We start from the raw sequence: 18,418 nt of genomic DNA on the forward strand, positions 1-18,418 counted from the left end.
GCACCTGTAGTCCCAGCTACTCACGATGCTGAGGCAAGAGAATTGCTTGAACCCAGGAGGCAGAGATTACAGTGAGCCAAGATCATGCCACCACACTCCAGCCTGGGCAACAGAGCAAGACTCTCTGTCAAAAAACAAACAAAAAATTTTAACACTGTAAATCTAGAGAGGGACCAATTTGCATGTTCTAAATTCCTGTTTAATAATAGCTAACATTTATTGAACACTTGTTTGCCCGGTACTATGTTGGGGAATTTACATGCATTATTTTGCATAATCTAACAAATCTTTTAGGTAGATAGATTTTTTTTTAACATCTCCCTTTCCCATTTGAGAGAAAAGGCTTAACTTACCCTTGACAGTAAATAAATGGCAAAGACACGATTGGAACCCAGGAAGCCTGACTTGAGAGGCAATGCACTTAATCACTAAGATGCTCTACTTGGCTTTGAACTGGTGGATGCTTTTGTGACCACTATTTATTTCCTTGAGCAATAACCTCTTCAGGTTCTAAAATAATGTAGAGGAATAAAAAACTTAGCCCATTCTATTGATTATGTGGTTTTCATACAAGGGAGGAGGCTTTTCAGTCCAAGTCTAATTCCCAAAGAAAAACTTCCAGAAAAATTGTTCAAGTCCTAATACTGAGTATCCACTTGAGTCTTTTCTTAATTGTTTCTTCTAAATGATAACTCCATTCCTTAGGATATCAAAGAGGAAAGCTTATCTACATCTGCAGTTTTTCTGTAGCTCCATCCCAACATTTTTGAATCTTTGAAGCTATCTTAAGATTTGTATGTCCTAGAGGCTGGGTTTTTATCAAAGGACCAAAAACGGAGGGAAATAGAGGTTTTATAAAGTTGTTAGAGGAATCATCCAAAAGAACAAAAGGCAAATCGTTTTTCATACGCTAAGCCTTTGAAGGGTATTCATGCTTGAAGAAGTTTCATGTCCATTTCAGTATTAAGCTTCCTCTGCAACCTCACCTCATTGATAATACTTAGCATTTTCCCCCTTGGAAATATCATGAATATTGGTTAGAATTTCAAGTGAGTCCCCAAAAGACTTGCCTAGTGTATTATAGTTGTAATAATGTATGCCTGCAAATAACAATAAAACAAAATTATAAATGTAGAATGTTAAAGTATCAGGGACTTACAAGCCAAGAATTATATTAGCTGCCAATACCAAAGACCCAAGAATGGTGGCTAAGACAAGATAAAAGTTTATTTTTCTTGCACTTAAAAGAAATTCATAGTTTGACAATTTCATCTTCATCAAGGACCCAAGCTACTTCTTTCTTTCTGTCTAACTTTCCTTAGTGTGTGGCTTCAATTCTCACGGTCACTCATGGTACAGAATGGCTATTAGAAGTCTAGTTCCTAGATCCAAGGAGGAAGTAGAAGGAAAACAGGAAGGGCAAAATGGGCTCGTATCAGTTGTCTATTATTTTGTTCCCTTTAAGATATTTTCCTATAATTTCTCCCTGCAAGTTTCCTGTACATTCTTTTGGCTGGGATTTAAGTCTATAGCAACAACTAGCTATAAGAACTAACTAGAATATTGCTACCCAGAATAAAATCAGGCTTCTCTACTTAGAAAAAAGGGGATATTTGTTTTTGGAAAGCAGCCAGCATCCTCTGTCATAAGATTGTAGGACGCATCTCATCTAGACTTTTAAGTTCAAGCTGTTAAGACCCAGACTTCCCCAGCTGCCGATGTTGCTGGATCGTGGCAGTTAAAACCCATATGGCTTCCTGACCTGTAATAACCAGAGAGCACACAATTGCTTCTGCTAATGGTAAATTGGATAGAGTGATAATAAATGAATCTAGCATTAATGAAGAGTTTTTTCTTTCCTCTTTACCTCATCATCCCCCTCCCCCTGGATGGTTCAGAATATTACTGTGTGCTTAGTTGATGGGCCTTTCTAACTATGATCATTTTCCTTCCCCTCAAGATACAAGTTATGCTGGCTATCCAGATTCTGTGATTAAAAATAAAGGTAGTTTTAGTAGATACTAGCACTTAACATTCGTTTTTAACAATAATGTTTTCATGACTTTGGGTAAATTTTTTTTAATTTTCTCCTGCAGTATAGCCGAAATACAGAAAGATGTGGAATACAGATTGCCATTCACCATAAACAACCTGACAATTAACATTAATATGTGAGTAGAATTGTATCCTACTTTTTCATGTAAAAGGAGTTAACAGTTTTTTATTGTTTTGTTTCTTAATTATTAGAAATAAGTTTTTAAGGTGAACTTATTTCAAGTAACTATAATTTATAAAATAGTGCACAATTCAGTGAAATAAAAATATTCGAAAGCTATCACTATAAGTTATAGTGCTATAAGAAAGAACCTAGAAAAGAGAAAATGCAATAGAAATGTGCAATACTAGTACTTAGTACTGTAATTGTTTTTATTGATTAGCACTAAAATCTTAGCTGGAGGTATGCTGAAAAATGATAATAAAAAACAAAGGGGTTATATATATAAAGCCATTAGAGATAGATTCATCTTTAAATCAGAAACAAGTTAAAATATTCCAAATTTCAGCAACAGATACACTGCATCAACCAGAAAGTTCAAAGCTAGATTTGATTTGCTGATCATTTTTAAGAAAAAGAAAAAAGTTAAAAATATGAGATTTTTACTTAAGTTACAGAAGTTGGACAAAGTGATTGCTGAAGTAGCAATTTAGCCTTAAACGCAGCTATGAGGCGCTGTAGTATGAAAAGATTGTGATTACTTCAGGTTGCATTAAGTGGCTGCTGCTAGATCAAGTGTTTGAGCCACGTAAGAAGGCACCTAACTTGAAGACAGGAGCCTTATCTTACTCACCTTCACATTCTCCTTGCCTCACATAGTGCCTATCTGTAGGAGGCCTTATTAAATACTAATTGAATGAGTGAATTAAAGCATGAGTATATAACTGCTACTTTAACTTGATATTTATGAGCTTTTTTTTTTTTTGAGACAGAGTCTCCCTCTGTCACCTAGACTGGAGCTCAGTGGCACAATCTTGGCTCACTGCAACCTCTGCCTCCCAGATTCAAGCGATTCTCCTGCCTCAGCCTCTGGAGAAGCTGGGATTGCAGGCGTGTGCCATCACGCCTGGCTAATTTTTGAATTTTTAGTAGAGATGAGGTTTCACCATATTGTTCAGGCTAGTCTTGAACTCCTGACCTCGTGATCTGCCCACCTCGGCTTCCCAAAGTACTGGGATTACAAGCGTATGTGAGCTTTTTGAATCCTCACAGCAGCCCTGCAAATTAGGGCAAATTACAGAAACATGGTTAGTAAGTAGCATAGTCAAGATACAAACTGGACTCCCAAGGCCATTTAATGCCCTTTTTACCAAACTAGTTTTAAAATCTTCAGCTTTGTAAATGAAGTAGTTTTATCTCTCATCAAATGCCCAGGTAGAGCTAAGCAGGAGAGGCGAACAAGGACCCAGTTTTCTTTTCAAAAGTACCACCAACAAATAGTTTTCTGAACCAACAGGGGAACAAAGAGGCAATTCAAAGTAAAATATTCTTGAGTTTTAGAGATTTGGAAACAGGGTTTCATGTCTAGTAAACTCTCCTTTTTAAGATTTCACTCAATATTCTTGGTTTTGTGGGTAGTTCAAAAGTTAAATTTTCTGCTTTTTTTTTTTTTTGTATTGAAAATTTACTGTTCTTTGCTTGAAACCATGTGATTGACCTCTAACTTGGGAGAGATATGTCATTTTGGGCATTTAGAAGGGAGCCTTATAGAATCAAGTCTTGATGACAGCTAGAATGTTTCAATCCTCCTACTTTCCATTTTAACCTCTTACTCTTTAGAAATACAGTAAATAGTGAAATAATGCTTCTTTAGTTTTTTAAAGATGGGGTCTCACTGTGTTGCCCAGGCTGGACTTGAACTCCTGTGCTCGAGTGGCTTTCCTGCCTCAGCCTCCCAAGGAGCTGGGACTACAGGCATGCACCACCACGCCCAGACGTGACAGCATTCTCAAAGTAGAAAAACCACAGAAAATTGTACGGCTAGAACCTGTGGTCCAATAAATAGCCAGACTGGACTAGTATGGTTCACCTGATAAAAATGCCTTATTTAATTTTTACCTAAGATTTTGTGTAGCTTGGTACATTGTGTTTGAAAGCAGCTAACTGGCATGATATGAAGAATATTCTATAATTCATGTCCATGTTTCACATGAAGATTTTACTGTGTTGAATGACTAGTCTTGTTACCAAATTTTATTCTTATATATATTTTCAGACAACACCATAAAAGAGCACTTATTACAAATAACCCATATCGAAGTGTGAAAATTTAATTTACTTTTAAATAGCTTTATTTTAAGATTTTGACTTTATAATATACCTTTGTTATCTTTGTTTTTGTTTTTCATCTGCTCTACCAGATTGCTTCCTCCACAATTTCCTCAGGAAAAACCAGTGATCAGTGTTTATCCACCGATACGACATCACTTAATGGATAAACAAGGAGTGTATGTTACCTCTCCATTAGTAAACAATGTATGTATATGGGATAATTTATTTCAGGGTAATATAATAGGTGTATTACTTTTCTACTAAATATTTTAGAAATCTGAAATGCATTTAAAGTTTCACTTTGTCATGAGTAATTTTTTAAAAAGTTGAATATTTAAGGCATACCTTAAAGTTCTTACAATATGATATGGTTGATTGTGAGATTGTAACTTACATATACTCTATTATTTACCTTTGAACCCTCAAATTATTGTAAATAGTCAAACAAGGAAATATTTTGGCTCCATTTTTGATTCAATGGACTTTTAACCTGTTTACTAATTACCAGATATTTATGTTATCGATTTTATGAGAAAATGTTATAACTTGTGAATTGCTAATATCCTTTTTCATTTAATTCTTGACCTGCAAAAGTAAGTTACTATTTAGAGTGACATTATCCTAAGGAGACTTTATAATCTTTTTCTGAAAGTGATTTTAAGCATCATGTATTATTACTTTCAGTTTACCATGCACTCAGATCTTGGAAAAATTATTCAAAGTCTGTTGGATGAGTTTTGGAAGAACCCTCCAGTTTTAGCTCCTACTTCAACAGCATTTCCTTAGTAAGTATATTTCTAATAAATAAAAAAGTCTGCATGTATTTTAACATTAAAGTAATCAAAATATAGTTTAAAAATTCAAATGATGTTAAAAATCAGTCCTCTGATTTCTACATCCCCACAAATACATTCACACTTTCAGAGGCAACTGTTTTACTCTTTTAGCTGTTTCTTTTAATGTTTACCTACATCTTTCTGAATAATGTGTGCATACTTCTATCTCTTGATTCTTTCATTTTAGATATTCTATTGGCCTCCTATTGTAATAGATGAAGATTTCAGCTGTTTATCACTGAACTTCCTTTCTCCTCATTGTCTCAGTGAAATTATATCATGATTTTTAATGTAATTCCATATTTGGCATATTTGTTATTGTGACTCTAAATACTGTCCATTCCTGAGCCAAGTATGTTACCATGTTTACATTTCCCTTATGGTGTAATTTTTTGCCTTTTTTCTGGAGTTAATAATTACCTACATTTTGTATTTGGTTTGGTTTTTAGATCATCTTCATTTTCCACATCATCTTAAATTTTAAGATCTTACTAAATTTCCACAGAGCTTTTAGCAACTCTGAAAAATATGCTTTAAACGTTTTTTTCACATAATCAAACCAGTAAGGTAATATCTAGGTTTCATTTTTTCCTTCACATTCAGTGCTCCACTTCTTCCCTCATTCTGAGTTACTCTCTCTGACGTTTGCATAACTCTCAGCAAGGAATTTCCTTTGTTGTCATCCTGGGATTTTCCCTTTCTTGTATTGGATTCTCCGTTTCTTAGATTTTGTTTTTCCCTTTCTCAGGCCATTTCCTAGTTTCTTGATTTACTGCCTTCTAGTAGCTTCCTTAATAAAGTCACGTTCTCCTACTGAGGATGCTGTTTTAGTATTGTTCTTGCATTGCTATAAAGGAATACCTGAGACTAGGTAATATATAAAGAAAAGAAGTTTAATTGGCTCAGGGTTCTGCAGGCTATACAGGAAGCATGGCATTGTCATCTGCTTGGCATATGAGGAGCTTTTACTCCTGGTAGAAGGTAAAACGGGTAGAGGCACATTACATGATGAGAGCAAGAGTGAGGAGGCGGTAGGTACCATATCCTTTTAAACAGTCAGATCTCATGAGAACTCAGTATGGCAAGGACAGCACCAAGAGCATGGCATTAAAGTATTCATGAGAAATACACCCGCATGATCCTGTCACCTCCCAGCAGGCGCCACCTCCAGCATTGGGGATTACAGTTCAGTATGTGATTTAGAGGGGACAACATCCAAACTGTATCACATGAATAACAGATTACCCTAAGAACTTGTGGTTGAAATAATGACATTTATGTTTTTTTAAGAATCTACCATTTGGTTAGGGACCAGTGGCAATCGCTTATTTTTGCTCCACTTTTTGCATTAGCTGGTGTCGTCTGGCCGTTAATGTTGGCTTAATGCTTAGACTTTAGTGCTGATACATCTATATGTGGCGTCTCCATGTGACCTGCGCTTCCTCATTGCGTGGCAAGAGTGAGTTCTGAGGGTCAGGATCCCGAGAGAGAGAGTATTCCAGCCAAACGGAAGCTGTATTACCTTTTTTGGTTTAGTCCTGAATGTTATTCAGCATCATTTCTGCTGCGTTTTGTAAAGTTAGTCACCTAGACCTGCCCAGATTGAAAGGGGAGGGAAAGTAGACTTCAGCTCTCAGTGGGGTAGCAAAGTTCAAGAAGTGCATATGGGACTGGAAATCTGGTTGTGGCTATTTTGGAAAATACAATCTGTCACATTCTTCCTCCTAGCCATAATAATTCACCTCTTTCCTATATGTGAATAGGCACTCTCCTCTTTCCCCCAAGAACTTGCAGAGTTCATCATATTACAAAATCAGGCTTGTGTTCTTTCATCTAAGATTCAAGTACAGATGAGGTTTCTCACTTGTGTTCCTGAAGAACAATTCCTCTTGATCTGAAGACAAGAGAATTAAAGAGACAAGGTAGCTGCCCCTCACACACCCGTTTTACAGTGGTAGAACAAGCCTCAGGTAACCACTATAGATTCCAAAAGAGAGAAAGTAGAAAGCACACAGGAGCCACTGGTTCGTAGCAGTACTGAAATCCAACTGGGCACATTTTTTTTATTAAGACTTAGTTCGTGGAAATGATTCTGCACAGAATAATTCTTGGTTCTTGGTTCTGCCATCTGTGTCATTCTTCCTTTCTGTAAAATGTAGCCCTTGTTTCCAAGTGCGTAGTTTTTTTCAGCCTGCTTCCTGCCTATAGAAATTAAGGGTCTGATAGCCTCTTTTTCATTTGGTACTCCCTGTGTCCCTTTTAGACCCAAGATGACACAATTCCTTTAAAATCCTTATGATTTTCTTATGAATCCATTTTTCATTCATTTCATTAAACAAAAGCAACACCCACTAAGCTCTGCCAAATATGCTATTGGGCTTCCAGTGAGGCTGCTGAGAGACAATGTCTTTAAGAATCTTTGAAGCCCTAAATGGCTGTTTTTCTTACTCGACAGTTCTCTGAGGCACTGCCTTGGCTCTTTCAGAGGTGTTAACAAAGGATCTTCTAGCCCATGCTGGGTTTGAACTTTGCTTTAGAGATGTTTCTTAATTTGAGAATCTTAGGGAAGCTAGGAATGAGAGAGAAATTTATTTTCAAATCCAGGAAATCTCATCTTTTATATTTCGCAGTTCTTTACTTTCTCTCTTCTCACATTTTATACTACAGGCAGCTAGAAATCAGGTGGCACCTTCAGCATGGCCCGGAAATCTCCTTAGCTGGATCATCCATTTCACTAGGTACATTTTCTGTTTTCCATATTATTGCGGGCAACAGTATTGGTAAACTTTCCACTAATATAAAGTTCTCCTTGCAATGACAATCTGCTCAAAGGCCCACCAGGCTCCTCCTAACAGCCTCTTTGAGGCCCATTAGTCCTCCGTAATCTTCTGAGGGAACTTCCAGCCTAGACCTCTGCTTGGTCCAAAAGCTCCTCCCACATTTTAGATTTTTGTTGTTGTTGTTGTCATAGCAACATTCCACTTCCAGGTACCTCAGCTCTCTCCCTTCATCTTTGTCTTTCTGTTATCTATGTTCTAGAGTCCTCAGTCCTTATTTTCAGATAAAAAGTATATTCAAAAACCATACTTCCTATCTTCTGTAGTGATAGGGTTGGATATAAACTCATTCACCTTATTTGAAAATACAAACCAACACGTTTACTTGTTTTCATTTCAGATAAGTTCCGGGATATAGTACACATTATTAAAAATCAAGTTTGATGCATTTCTTATTTTGTGGGTTGTACCTGCTACTGAGTTCAAAACAAAGCAGATTGGTTCAGAATTATTGATTTAAATTCAGAGATATTATAAATACTCTCTCATGTAGGTTATATTGTTTCTAAATAGCTTGTTATATTCACATACATATCACTGATTTCTTTAGATAAAAGTAATTTTAAGATAAAAATGAGCCATCTTTTGAAATGAACAAGTCGATCAGAAAACTTAATTTTTTGTATGGGTCATACATTCACCTGGCTCAAAAAGTATAAAGAAGTATACAGTGAAAATCTCCATGCCACTTCTTTTTCCCTTGCAGCTCAGTATTTTTCCTCATTAACATCTCAAGTTATTTGTTTGGGTTTGTGTATATATAATTCCTGAGCTGTTGTATTCATCTACAAGAAAGTATGTGTAATATTGTATTTTCCCCCTTTTTTTGTATGAATGGTAGCATATTATGCCCTTGTCTTTTTTTTTTTTTTTTTTTTTTTTTTTGCAGGGGGGGTGGTCACTAAATGATAAGGCTTTGGAAAGTTTTTCATGTTAGTACTAAGGCACTTCCTCATTATTCCTTATGGCCACAAAGTATTTGTTTTATGGATGTATTATAATTTCTTTAGCAAGTCTTTGACAGATATTTTCATTTTTTCTAATCTTCCCTAAAAAACCCATCCTTCTTCATTGCTGTCAGTGCTGCTCCAGTAAATAATCTTTAATATAATATTTTGCCTAAATGTGAGCTTACTTGTTGGATAAATTCTAGAAGTGTAATGCACATTTGTAGTTTTGACAAATACTGCAAACTTGCCCTCCAGAGTAGTTGTACCAGTTTCTGTTCCTATACAATCCCTATTTCCCAATACCCTTTGCCAAAATAGTATGTTATCAAATGGATCTTTGCCAATTGATAGGCAGAAAACAATACATTAGTATAATTTTAGTTCTATTTATCTTACTAGTAATAGCTAAACTGAACATTTTTTCCTGTACTTCAGAGATTTTTTCTTTTACTTTTCTGTAATCTGTATATACTATCCTAGTCTCTATTTTGCTCTTGAGTTTTTTGTCTTTTTATCAATTTATAGGAATTCTTTATGTATTAGAGAAATTATACCTCTCTCTGTGATAGAAGTTTTCCCCCAAATTTGCTATTTGTTTCATAAAGGACTTTGTCATGTACATTTTTTTCGGTGTTGTCAGATTTATTATTTTCTCTTTTGTGTGTGTGTGTGTGTGTGACAGAGTCTTGCTGTCTCGCCAGGCTGGAGTGCAGTGACACAGCCTCAGCTCACTGCACCCCCTTCCTCCCAGGTTTAAGCAATTCTCCTGCCTTAGCCTCCCGAGTAGCTGGGACTACAGGCACTTGCCACCATGCGCAGCTAATTTTTGTATTTTTAGTAGAGATGGAGTTTCACCATGTTGGCCAGGATTCTCATTCTCTTGACCTCATGATCCACCCACCTCAGCCTCCCAAAGTGTTGGGATTACAGGCATGAGCCACCGCGCCCGGCCAGATTTATCATTATTTATGTAATGGCTTCTGAATTTGGGTTCACAGAAAGTCCTTTCCTGCCTCAAGGTTATAATTTTTTGATGATGTCTTCTAGTTCTTCTGAGGTTCTTTAAAAAAAACTTAAACTGTGATCCATTAGATTGTTACACTATTGTAAAAATGAGGATCTGACTCCAACCTCTTTTTGGCAGATGTCTCAATACTACTTTTTGACTGTTCTATTTTTCATTTATTTGAGATTCTATCTTTATTATATCCCAATTCCTATAGGTGTTTGAGCTTTTTCTGGATTTTATATCTGGTTCTATTGATCTACCTGTCCATTCAGTAGTACTATGCTTTAAATTTTGTTGGGTTATTAGGGTTTTATGATTTGTTTTGCTTTATTACAGGGCTAATATTTCTGTACCTTCCTTTTTCAGGCTTTTTTCTTTCTACTCTGGCTTATTTTTCCATCTACACTTCAGTGTCATTCATGTACATTTCAAAAAAAAAAAAAAATGTTTTCTTCCCACAAAATTTCCAACTCAGGTTATATCATTAAATGAAATAATAGTACTCTCATAAAAAATTTTACATTTTGAAACATGTTTCAATATAAAGGGAAACATTTTAGTAGTAGTATATTAATATTTAAAACATAACTGTAAGGCCCTTATCCTTTACACTAGAGTGCCTGATCCATATTAATTCACTGTATGATTCATATATTGTATTTAGATGATTTTCAGTCTGCATCTAGGTCTGAATTACTCTAATGCTTTTATGATCTGCTTCTCTAAACTTTGCTAAGGGGAAAAATATTTTAAATGTAAAATATTTGTTATCTTGCAAAAATAAACATTGACTACATTGTTCTACGATTGAATCCCAAGTACATAATGCTATGTAACTCTAATATACATGCATGTTTATATATCCATCTGTTTTTAATATTTCAACATTTTAAAAGCTCATCTGCATACTTAATTTTACTTTAAAATGTTCTAGAAAAGCAGTCTTGACTTTCAGTCAGATTTTGACAAATACGGAGAAAGCTGTTAGCCTCTACTTCAATAAATGTCCTGGATTACATATTGCTCTCCATTCCCTCTATGGAGATACTGATTGATACCACTGGAATGCTGAAAACTCAAAAATGGCCTGTCTATCCATTTCTACTCTCACAAGTTGAATTGCTTGCTTTCTAAAGCATTCATCATCTTTTTTGTAGAAACCACAATTCTACAATTCTTTTTTTTGGAAGGGGGTCATACTTTATCACTTTTTATATATATATCACTTTATATATTAAATATTATATAATATTTAATTCCATTATATAATTTAATAAATATCACCTGCCATTATAAGATTTCATCTATATAGTGCTTGACCTTTGTTATTTAGAGCAATTTAGAAATAATTTGACATGTTGTATCCATAAAATCTAATCTAATGATCTTCTCTTTTTCTCTTCAGTCTATACAGTAACCCAAGTGGGATGCCTCCTTATGCTTCTCAGGGTTTTCCATTTCTTCCTCCATATCCTCCACAAGAAGCAAACAGGAATATCACTTCTTTATCTGTTGCTGACACTGTTTCTTCTTCAACAACAAGTTATACCACAGCCAAGCCTGCCGCTCCTTCATTTGGTGTCCTTTCAAATCTGCCATTACCCATTCCCACAATGGATGCTTCAATACCGGTTGGTATCGTCAGTTATCTATATTTTGTGCCACTGAAACATTCATTCAGTCAACACACATTTATTACATGCCTCCGTGTGCCAGACAATAAGTTAGACAAAATATGAAAAGATTAAATCATGTTTTTCAATTCAAGTAACAGAGAGGTAACCAACAAATAATAATTTTAAGTGTGGAGCTTATAATTCTAGTGTAGTAGAAGACACAGCTAGAGTTTTGGTAGAGACACAGTTAGGGGAATGGTCAGTGCTCCTAGGGACCAAGGTAGAACTAGTAGGTTACCTTTACAAAAAATGTGATTCTGGGTTTTTTCACCACTTTCTTAGTGCCTCAAACGTACTGATAAATATAGTGGGTACTCAGTAAAAATGAGGCAGCTAAACAAATGCATGCATTTATTATGCTCGAGGCCAGATTTTGAAAGATCATTATTAATTTGCCAGAATAACAAGGGGATACATAAGGCATTCTTTGAGAGGCCGTAACATTGTCAAAGGCATTGAGGTATAAAGCAGATGGCATTTTTGTGAGGCTGCCTATAGTAGATCTCTCTGGCTGACATATAGAGTGTGGGCAAAGGCAGAAGAATGATCATGTGGGAGCAGCAGATGTCACATGATGGGTCTGCTAATGTATGCTGAGGGCTTCAAGTGTTCCATTGGCTTAAAAACTTGTATGTTCTTAAGCTGTTCTTAACTGTTGCTATGTGGAATGTTACTGAGGAAGAAACTAATACTTTCGGCATAAAACATTTAAAGGAGTATAAAGCCTTTCAGTTACAACCCTCAGTAAATATCACCCATAGCATTACTCAAGTATAAAACCATACTATATCCAACATTACTAATTTCAGAGTTTATAATCATTTAGAATACATAGACCCAAGTGGACTTGGTTTTTTCCAAAACCTTTCATTTATTGTGTTAATGAATGTTATGAACAAATTACAGTTAGTAGTATGAACAAAATTACAAGAGGGCTTTTCAAGGGTCCTCAAGGATAAAAAGTCATATATATCAAACATGGCTCAGTTACTCATCTACCCTACCGTCTCATCTGACTGAGGCATGTAACTATTCAGACTGTTGCCAAATTATTGCTTTTCTATATTTAATGCCTTTCACTTGAGAGAAATATTCATATATACCAGTGAAATCTACAGCCATATACTTAGACAAGAAAGAGAACTACCAGTTCTCTACCTAACACAGGTACTCACATGGCCCTCAACAGCAACAAAAAAAAGTAATCCTATGTATACCACACTGAAAAAAAGATAGACTGCAGGAAGAAGGGGAGACTAAGGCAGTGTGAGATGTGAAGATGAAAATATGATAATGCAAACAGTTATGGGATATAGTACATTAAAGATTACATTTATTAGTAATTGAGAGCAGTCAAAAAATGGCTGAAATTTAATATCATTTAAAACTTTTCTTTAGACAAGCCAAAATGGTTTTGGTTACAAGATGCCAGATGTCCCTGATGCATTTCCAGAACTTTCAGAACTAAGGTAAACCTGGAGAGTAAAGTTGGTGACATTGTCTGTTTTATTTGTAAGCATACACCAGATCATTATTTCATATCCATATTAAATTAAATTTTAAAATCTTCACTATTCCTAGACAGTACTGTAGTTGTCTTAGTGGGAAAGTTTTAAAAATCAATTTTAGGTCCTATAGGTTGTATTTATTGAGTAACTAGTACATACTCGGATTTTTATAGGATTTTTATAATGATGTAAATAGTTACCAAGATAACAAGATCCTTTCTCTCATGTGGCCTGCATTCTTTGAAAAGTATTTTTGAATACATTATTCCTGATAGTTTCAAAATATATCTTGGCCTGTTTTAGACCTCCCATTGTTCCTTTAGTAGATAAACTTTACATATAGAGAAATAAAGTTATAAAGTATTAGATGTTTTTACAGAGCCAAACTTTTTTTCAATTAAGGTGCCATTTTTCATGGAACTTTGCTTCTCTAAAATGCTTCATGAAGAAAATGGTTTTTGGCCAGTTTTGGGAAGCATTGCACCCTTTATACCCCCATTGAGAGTTCATGATACTCATAAGGCTCTTATTAATAAGACTACTGAATGCAGTTAAACTTTTTTTTTCTTTTTTTGCAGTTCTTTTTTTCTTTAGGATATATCTCATCAAAGGTGCCCATGAGAAATCCTATAGTTTAAAAAGTTTAAATTTATTTGCACCAGTGTTTTACAGTCATTTTAAGGAAATAGTGATTTATTATCTTCTGTTATAATAAATTAATGAATATTTGCAATATACTGCATGCGTGTTAAAGGTTAATATGCATTGTAATGGTTACAATAACCCATAAGGTAGTTCTAATTTATTAAAGTTATCTTTTTTGCTTTAAATTTTTTTAAATAATTGTTATGAAAACATCAAAAATACAAAAAAGGTGAAGAAACTAGTATAATGAGCCACCATGTATCCATCATGTGGCAACAGTAGCCATGAACCCTTTTGCTCACCGTGCTTCATGCCTCCTTCTGTCCAGCTTTCTTGGAGGGCTATAGGTATGAGTCACCGTTATTTAAAGCAAATCCCAGATAATACATCCTTTTTACCCATCAATTCTTCAGTAAATTTTTCTACCAGGTAAGGATTTTCTTTCCTTTTTTTAAACCATAACCTCAGTCACCATCATCATCATACCTAACACAATGGTAATTCTTTAATATTACCTTCTTTCTCCAGTGTCTCAGTAATTAATCTTTTTGTTGGTAGTTTCTTTGAATCAGGATTCAAAACAGGTTCCACCTATTGCATTTGGATAGTGGATCTCTTAAGTTCCTTTTAATAATGAACCATTTCTCCCCAACTTTTCTCTTTTATACACACACACACACACACACACACACACACACACTTCGACATATACATATTTGTATTTACATATGCTCATATATATGTACACAGATATGGAAATAAATACATATCCATGTATATATATGCATACATATATATTAAACATAGTGTGTGTTTATTAAATTGGTTATTTGTCCTATGAAATCTTCCATATCCTGTTTTTTCCTTATTCCCTCCTTGTGGTACCATTGAAGGGCGTTTCTCTATTTCCCATAGTCTATGCTGCTGGTGGCTAGAAGTAGACAAGGTTCAATTCTTTTGCCAATACTTATGTCATAATTAGTGCATGCTTCCTATTACATGCCATGAGGCAGCAGTGAGGTCTGGTTGCCCTTTTTTTAGTGACATTAAGATTATATCAGGTTAAAGCACCTGAAATCATTGACCATCATTAATTCAGCAAGGGTCGTAAATATGATTTAATAATTTTATCATTACCACCAGAATTTATTAACCAGAATTACTCTATGAAGAACCTGACTTAATCAATTACATATTTAGTTATACTAAAATAGGCTTCATACAGGACCAAGAAAAATGCTTAATTTTTCCCCTTATAGTATCAGCTTTCACAATAATGAGTTGATGCGCTATCCATCTCCAAAAGTTGCTCTGATGGGTGAGAAACTCAAGTTGCCCTGATGGGTGAGAAACTCAAGTTGCCTTCTGTATCGTTTCTGGCAAAGTTGAAGATGCAATGGGCTCATCATGAACATTTCTTCTCCCAGACCTAGAGTCAGCCATTTCTCTGAAGGGCCCTTGTTCTTTTCCAAAATAACAATACCAGTATTGTTACTAAGATTATTGAATGCAGGTTAAATTTTTGTTTTTGTTTTTTACAGTTCTGTCATCTTTAGGATTATGACATGCCAGAATATACTGTTGTTGTTGTTTTTTTAATCTCTTCAAATAATTTTTCTCTGGGTGTTGATATAACTTAGAATATACAGGTTTACTTATTTTCAAAGCAGTCCATTTTCTCGGAATTTTAAAGACTGCTTTTTCTTTTCTTCTTTATTTTTAAATTATCCAACGTTTTTATATGGCTCCATAGTCAAAACTAAGATACGTTCAGAAAAGTTTTTGCTTCCATCCATATCCGCTCCACCTAGTTCTTTCACCCTACAGATACCCATTTTTGTTTTTGGTTTAGCCCTCCATTATTTCTTTTCTTTAAATATTTTATGAATATCTATACACACATATACATAAACACACATAAACATATCTATAACTCTTATTGTGATAGCCACACATCTGTAAGCTAAATAGGCAGAGAGGTTAAAACGGAGTTGTGACTGCTTATGCACCCTATCTTACTGGTCCTACAGTAATTGACATTATGCACTAGCAGAGACTATGTAACTTGTAGAGTCTTGGGAGATTTTACTGACTGCATTTTGGCCAACACATCCTTGGAATCATGCACTGACCTGGTCTAAAGCTGACTAGATAGAATAGTTTCCCATAAAAGTTTTTCACAAGCCAAAATGTTACAGTAACTACTCTGGCCTCTTTTCAGTTCTGTTTCCCCCTCGTCAATACATACAATGAAATGACTAGGAAGAAATTCTTCTAATGCTAGCTTGTCTGTGAACTTTTACTCATCTGAATTTACTATAGTACTAGCATGTTCAACATTATGCTTGGAAGAAATAAATAGCTTAAATTTTATATATCAGTCAGTCTGGTTCCTATCAGGGAAATTTAAGAAATAAGTGATATTCTCAAGCAATTAAGTTAAACAGAATTAAGAACAAGAAAAAAATACTGAACTGTATTACTGCTGTCCTATTTTAAGAAACCTAAGCTGAATAAGCTCTTAGTTTCATACATTTTTCTTTACCTGAGTTAAGTTGACTTTATTTTTAATTTCAGGTCACTGGATAACTGTGAACACTTCCCCACAGTTGTGATTTTTAAAGAGAGGAGATATATCAACATATCCATTGGACCAGAATTTACTTTTACAGATTCTGTTGAGAATATATTACAGACTGCTTTATGTTCCATTGTGGTTGATGTTTTATATGATTTTAAGGTTAAAATTGGCAGCCTTAGGTGTATATGTAAAAATTATTTAGAACCCTATCAACCAAAATAAAGCTGAAAAATTGTAAATAGTTGTCAGGGAGAAAAACTTGATGTCTGATATTTATTAACATTTTTTCTTTTGTGTTTCTAGTGTGACACAACTCACAGATATGAATGAACAAGAGGAGGTATTACTAGAACAGTTTCTGACTTTGCCTCAACTAAAACAAATTATTACTGACAAAGATGACTTAGTAAAAAGTATTGAGGAACTAGCAAGTATGTTTTCCCTCTCCTCAGCTCACATTTCCTGAAAAAAATCTGATCTTTACCTAGAAGTAATCTAGAGATTTATCTTACAGGAAAAAATCTCCTTTTGGAGCCCAGCTTGGAAGCCAAAAGGCAAACTGTTTTAGATAAGGTGAGTTAGTGATCATTTTGTAGAAATGTATATAATTTAAAAATAGAATAAAACATCCTTTTCATTTTCTCTTTTAGTATGAATTGCTTACACAAATGAAGTCTACTTTCGAAAAGAAGATGCAAAGGCAGCATGAACTTAGTGAGGTAAGACTGTTTAGTTTTTTTCCTTTGCCATAGATTTTTTTAATCTTATGTGCATGAGTCATGATCTTATTTTCATTATCATCAGAAACCATTTATGAGGTATCTGACCTTTTAAGACATGATACCGTTAAACGTAGATGAACAGCTCTCGATGAGGCATCATACATTATTTGTGCTCATGTAAGAGCGTCTTTGTTTCCAAAACAAAATTATGACAGGCCCAGACAAATAACTTTTCTGAGTAAGTTATGAAACCATTGCAACCCCTGTAGTGAAACCTAGCAACAACAACAACAAAAACTTTTGACTCACTTGTAAACTTATCTACAAATACCTTAAATGAAAAGTTTGCAAATTAAAAAGAATAATATAGGAAAAATATATAGTATTATCTGCTACAAATAAGTTTTGTTAGAAATCCAGTTATGTGAAAATCGAAAGAATTTTATAAAATTCAACCTATATTTCTGAAAAAAAGGAATCTTTAAAAATGAAAAGGAAACAGAGGACATAATCTTTGTATTATACCAGTAACCTCATAGTTAATACTCTGTTTCCTATAACATCAGGAACTTTGGATAAAGTCAGTGAAATAAAACATAAAATAGATATAAACCAACAACAGCAAAAAAGATGGTAAAGGAGAATATAAATTTATAATGATTTCAGATAATATGGTCATTTGTCAGAATAAGGAAATAATAGCTAACATTGAGCAATTAATATGTCTTGTGCTGCATGAAGCTATTTACATATATGGCCTGTTATTACACCAAGTCCTGTGAAATAGGTATTGTTACTTTTTCCCATTTTACATTTTACAGATAGGGAAACAGGCACAGTGAGATTAAATAACTTCCTTGAGGTCATACAAGTAGAAACATTAGTTAGGAGTCTAACCTAAGCAGTCCTCCTTCACAGAAAATCTGTGAGACTCAACTGAAGTACTGTTAGATATATACTGGACCTTGTAAATGTTGAAGAAGCTTTCATAGTACTCAACATCATTCTTTATATAAACTCATAGTAAACTAAAACTAGAAATTTCTTACTTGAAAAAGAATACTAGAAACCAGCAGTAAACATCACACTTAATGACTAAACATGTCTAGGATCCTATTAATGTTAGGAATAAGAGAGTAATGCCTCATGATCACTGCTGTTTAACATTGCTTGGGAGGTTCTGAGTACTGCAACAAGACCACAAAAAGTGGTATAGTATAAAATAAGAAATGAAACAGTTGTTTACCAAAAATAAACAATCAAAAATTCTAGAGAACTGAGAAACTTTTTCCTGTTTGCTGCAGCAATTACTGCAAAATGAAGTACA

At 34.5% G+C, this 18,418-nt stretch overlaps 1 protein-coding gene across 3 annotated transcripts in view; it reads left to right on the plus strand.

Moving 5' to 3' along the window:
- The window catches only part of VPS37A (VPS37A subunit of ESCRT-I), a 49,980-nt gene that overhangs the window by 17,081 nt on the left and 14,481 nt on the right, over positions 1 to 18,418 (plus strand). For 2 of the 3 annotated variants that reach the window (XM_015144813.3, XM_015144812.3), the window contains exons 2-9: positions 2,097 to 2,171; positions 4,417 to 4,531; positions 5,012 to 5,112; positions 11,365 to 11,590; positions 13,034 to 13,104; positions 16,673 to 16,800; positions 16,884 to 16,942; positions 17,020 to 17,088. In XM_015144813.3, coding sequence (XP_015000299.2) covers positions 2,097 to 2,171; positions 4,417 to 4,531; positions 5,012 to 5,112; positions 11,365 to 11,590; positions 13,034 to 13,104; positions 16,673 to 16,800; positions 16,884 to 16,942; positions 17,020 to 17,088 — 844 coding nt within the window. Of the gene's footprint in view, positions 1 to 1,958; positions 2,006 to 2,096; positions 2,172 to 4,416; positions 4,532 to 5,011; positions 5,113 to 11,364; positions 11,591 to 13,033; positions 13,105 to 16,672; positions 16,801 to 16,883; positions 16,943 to 17,019; positions 17,089 to 18,418 lie in introns of those variants that run through there. The other variant, XM_015144814.3, reaches the window with a different exon arrangement.

Source organism: Macaca mulatta, chromosome 8 (genome assembly GCF_049350105.2).
Source record: "Macaca mulatta isolate MMU2019108-1 chromosome 8, T2T-MMU8v2.0, whole genome shotgun sequence".
Lineage (NCBI taxonomy): Eukaryota > Metazoa > Chordata > Mammalia > Primates > Cercopithecidae > Macaca > Macaca mulatta.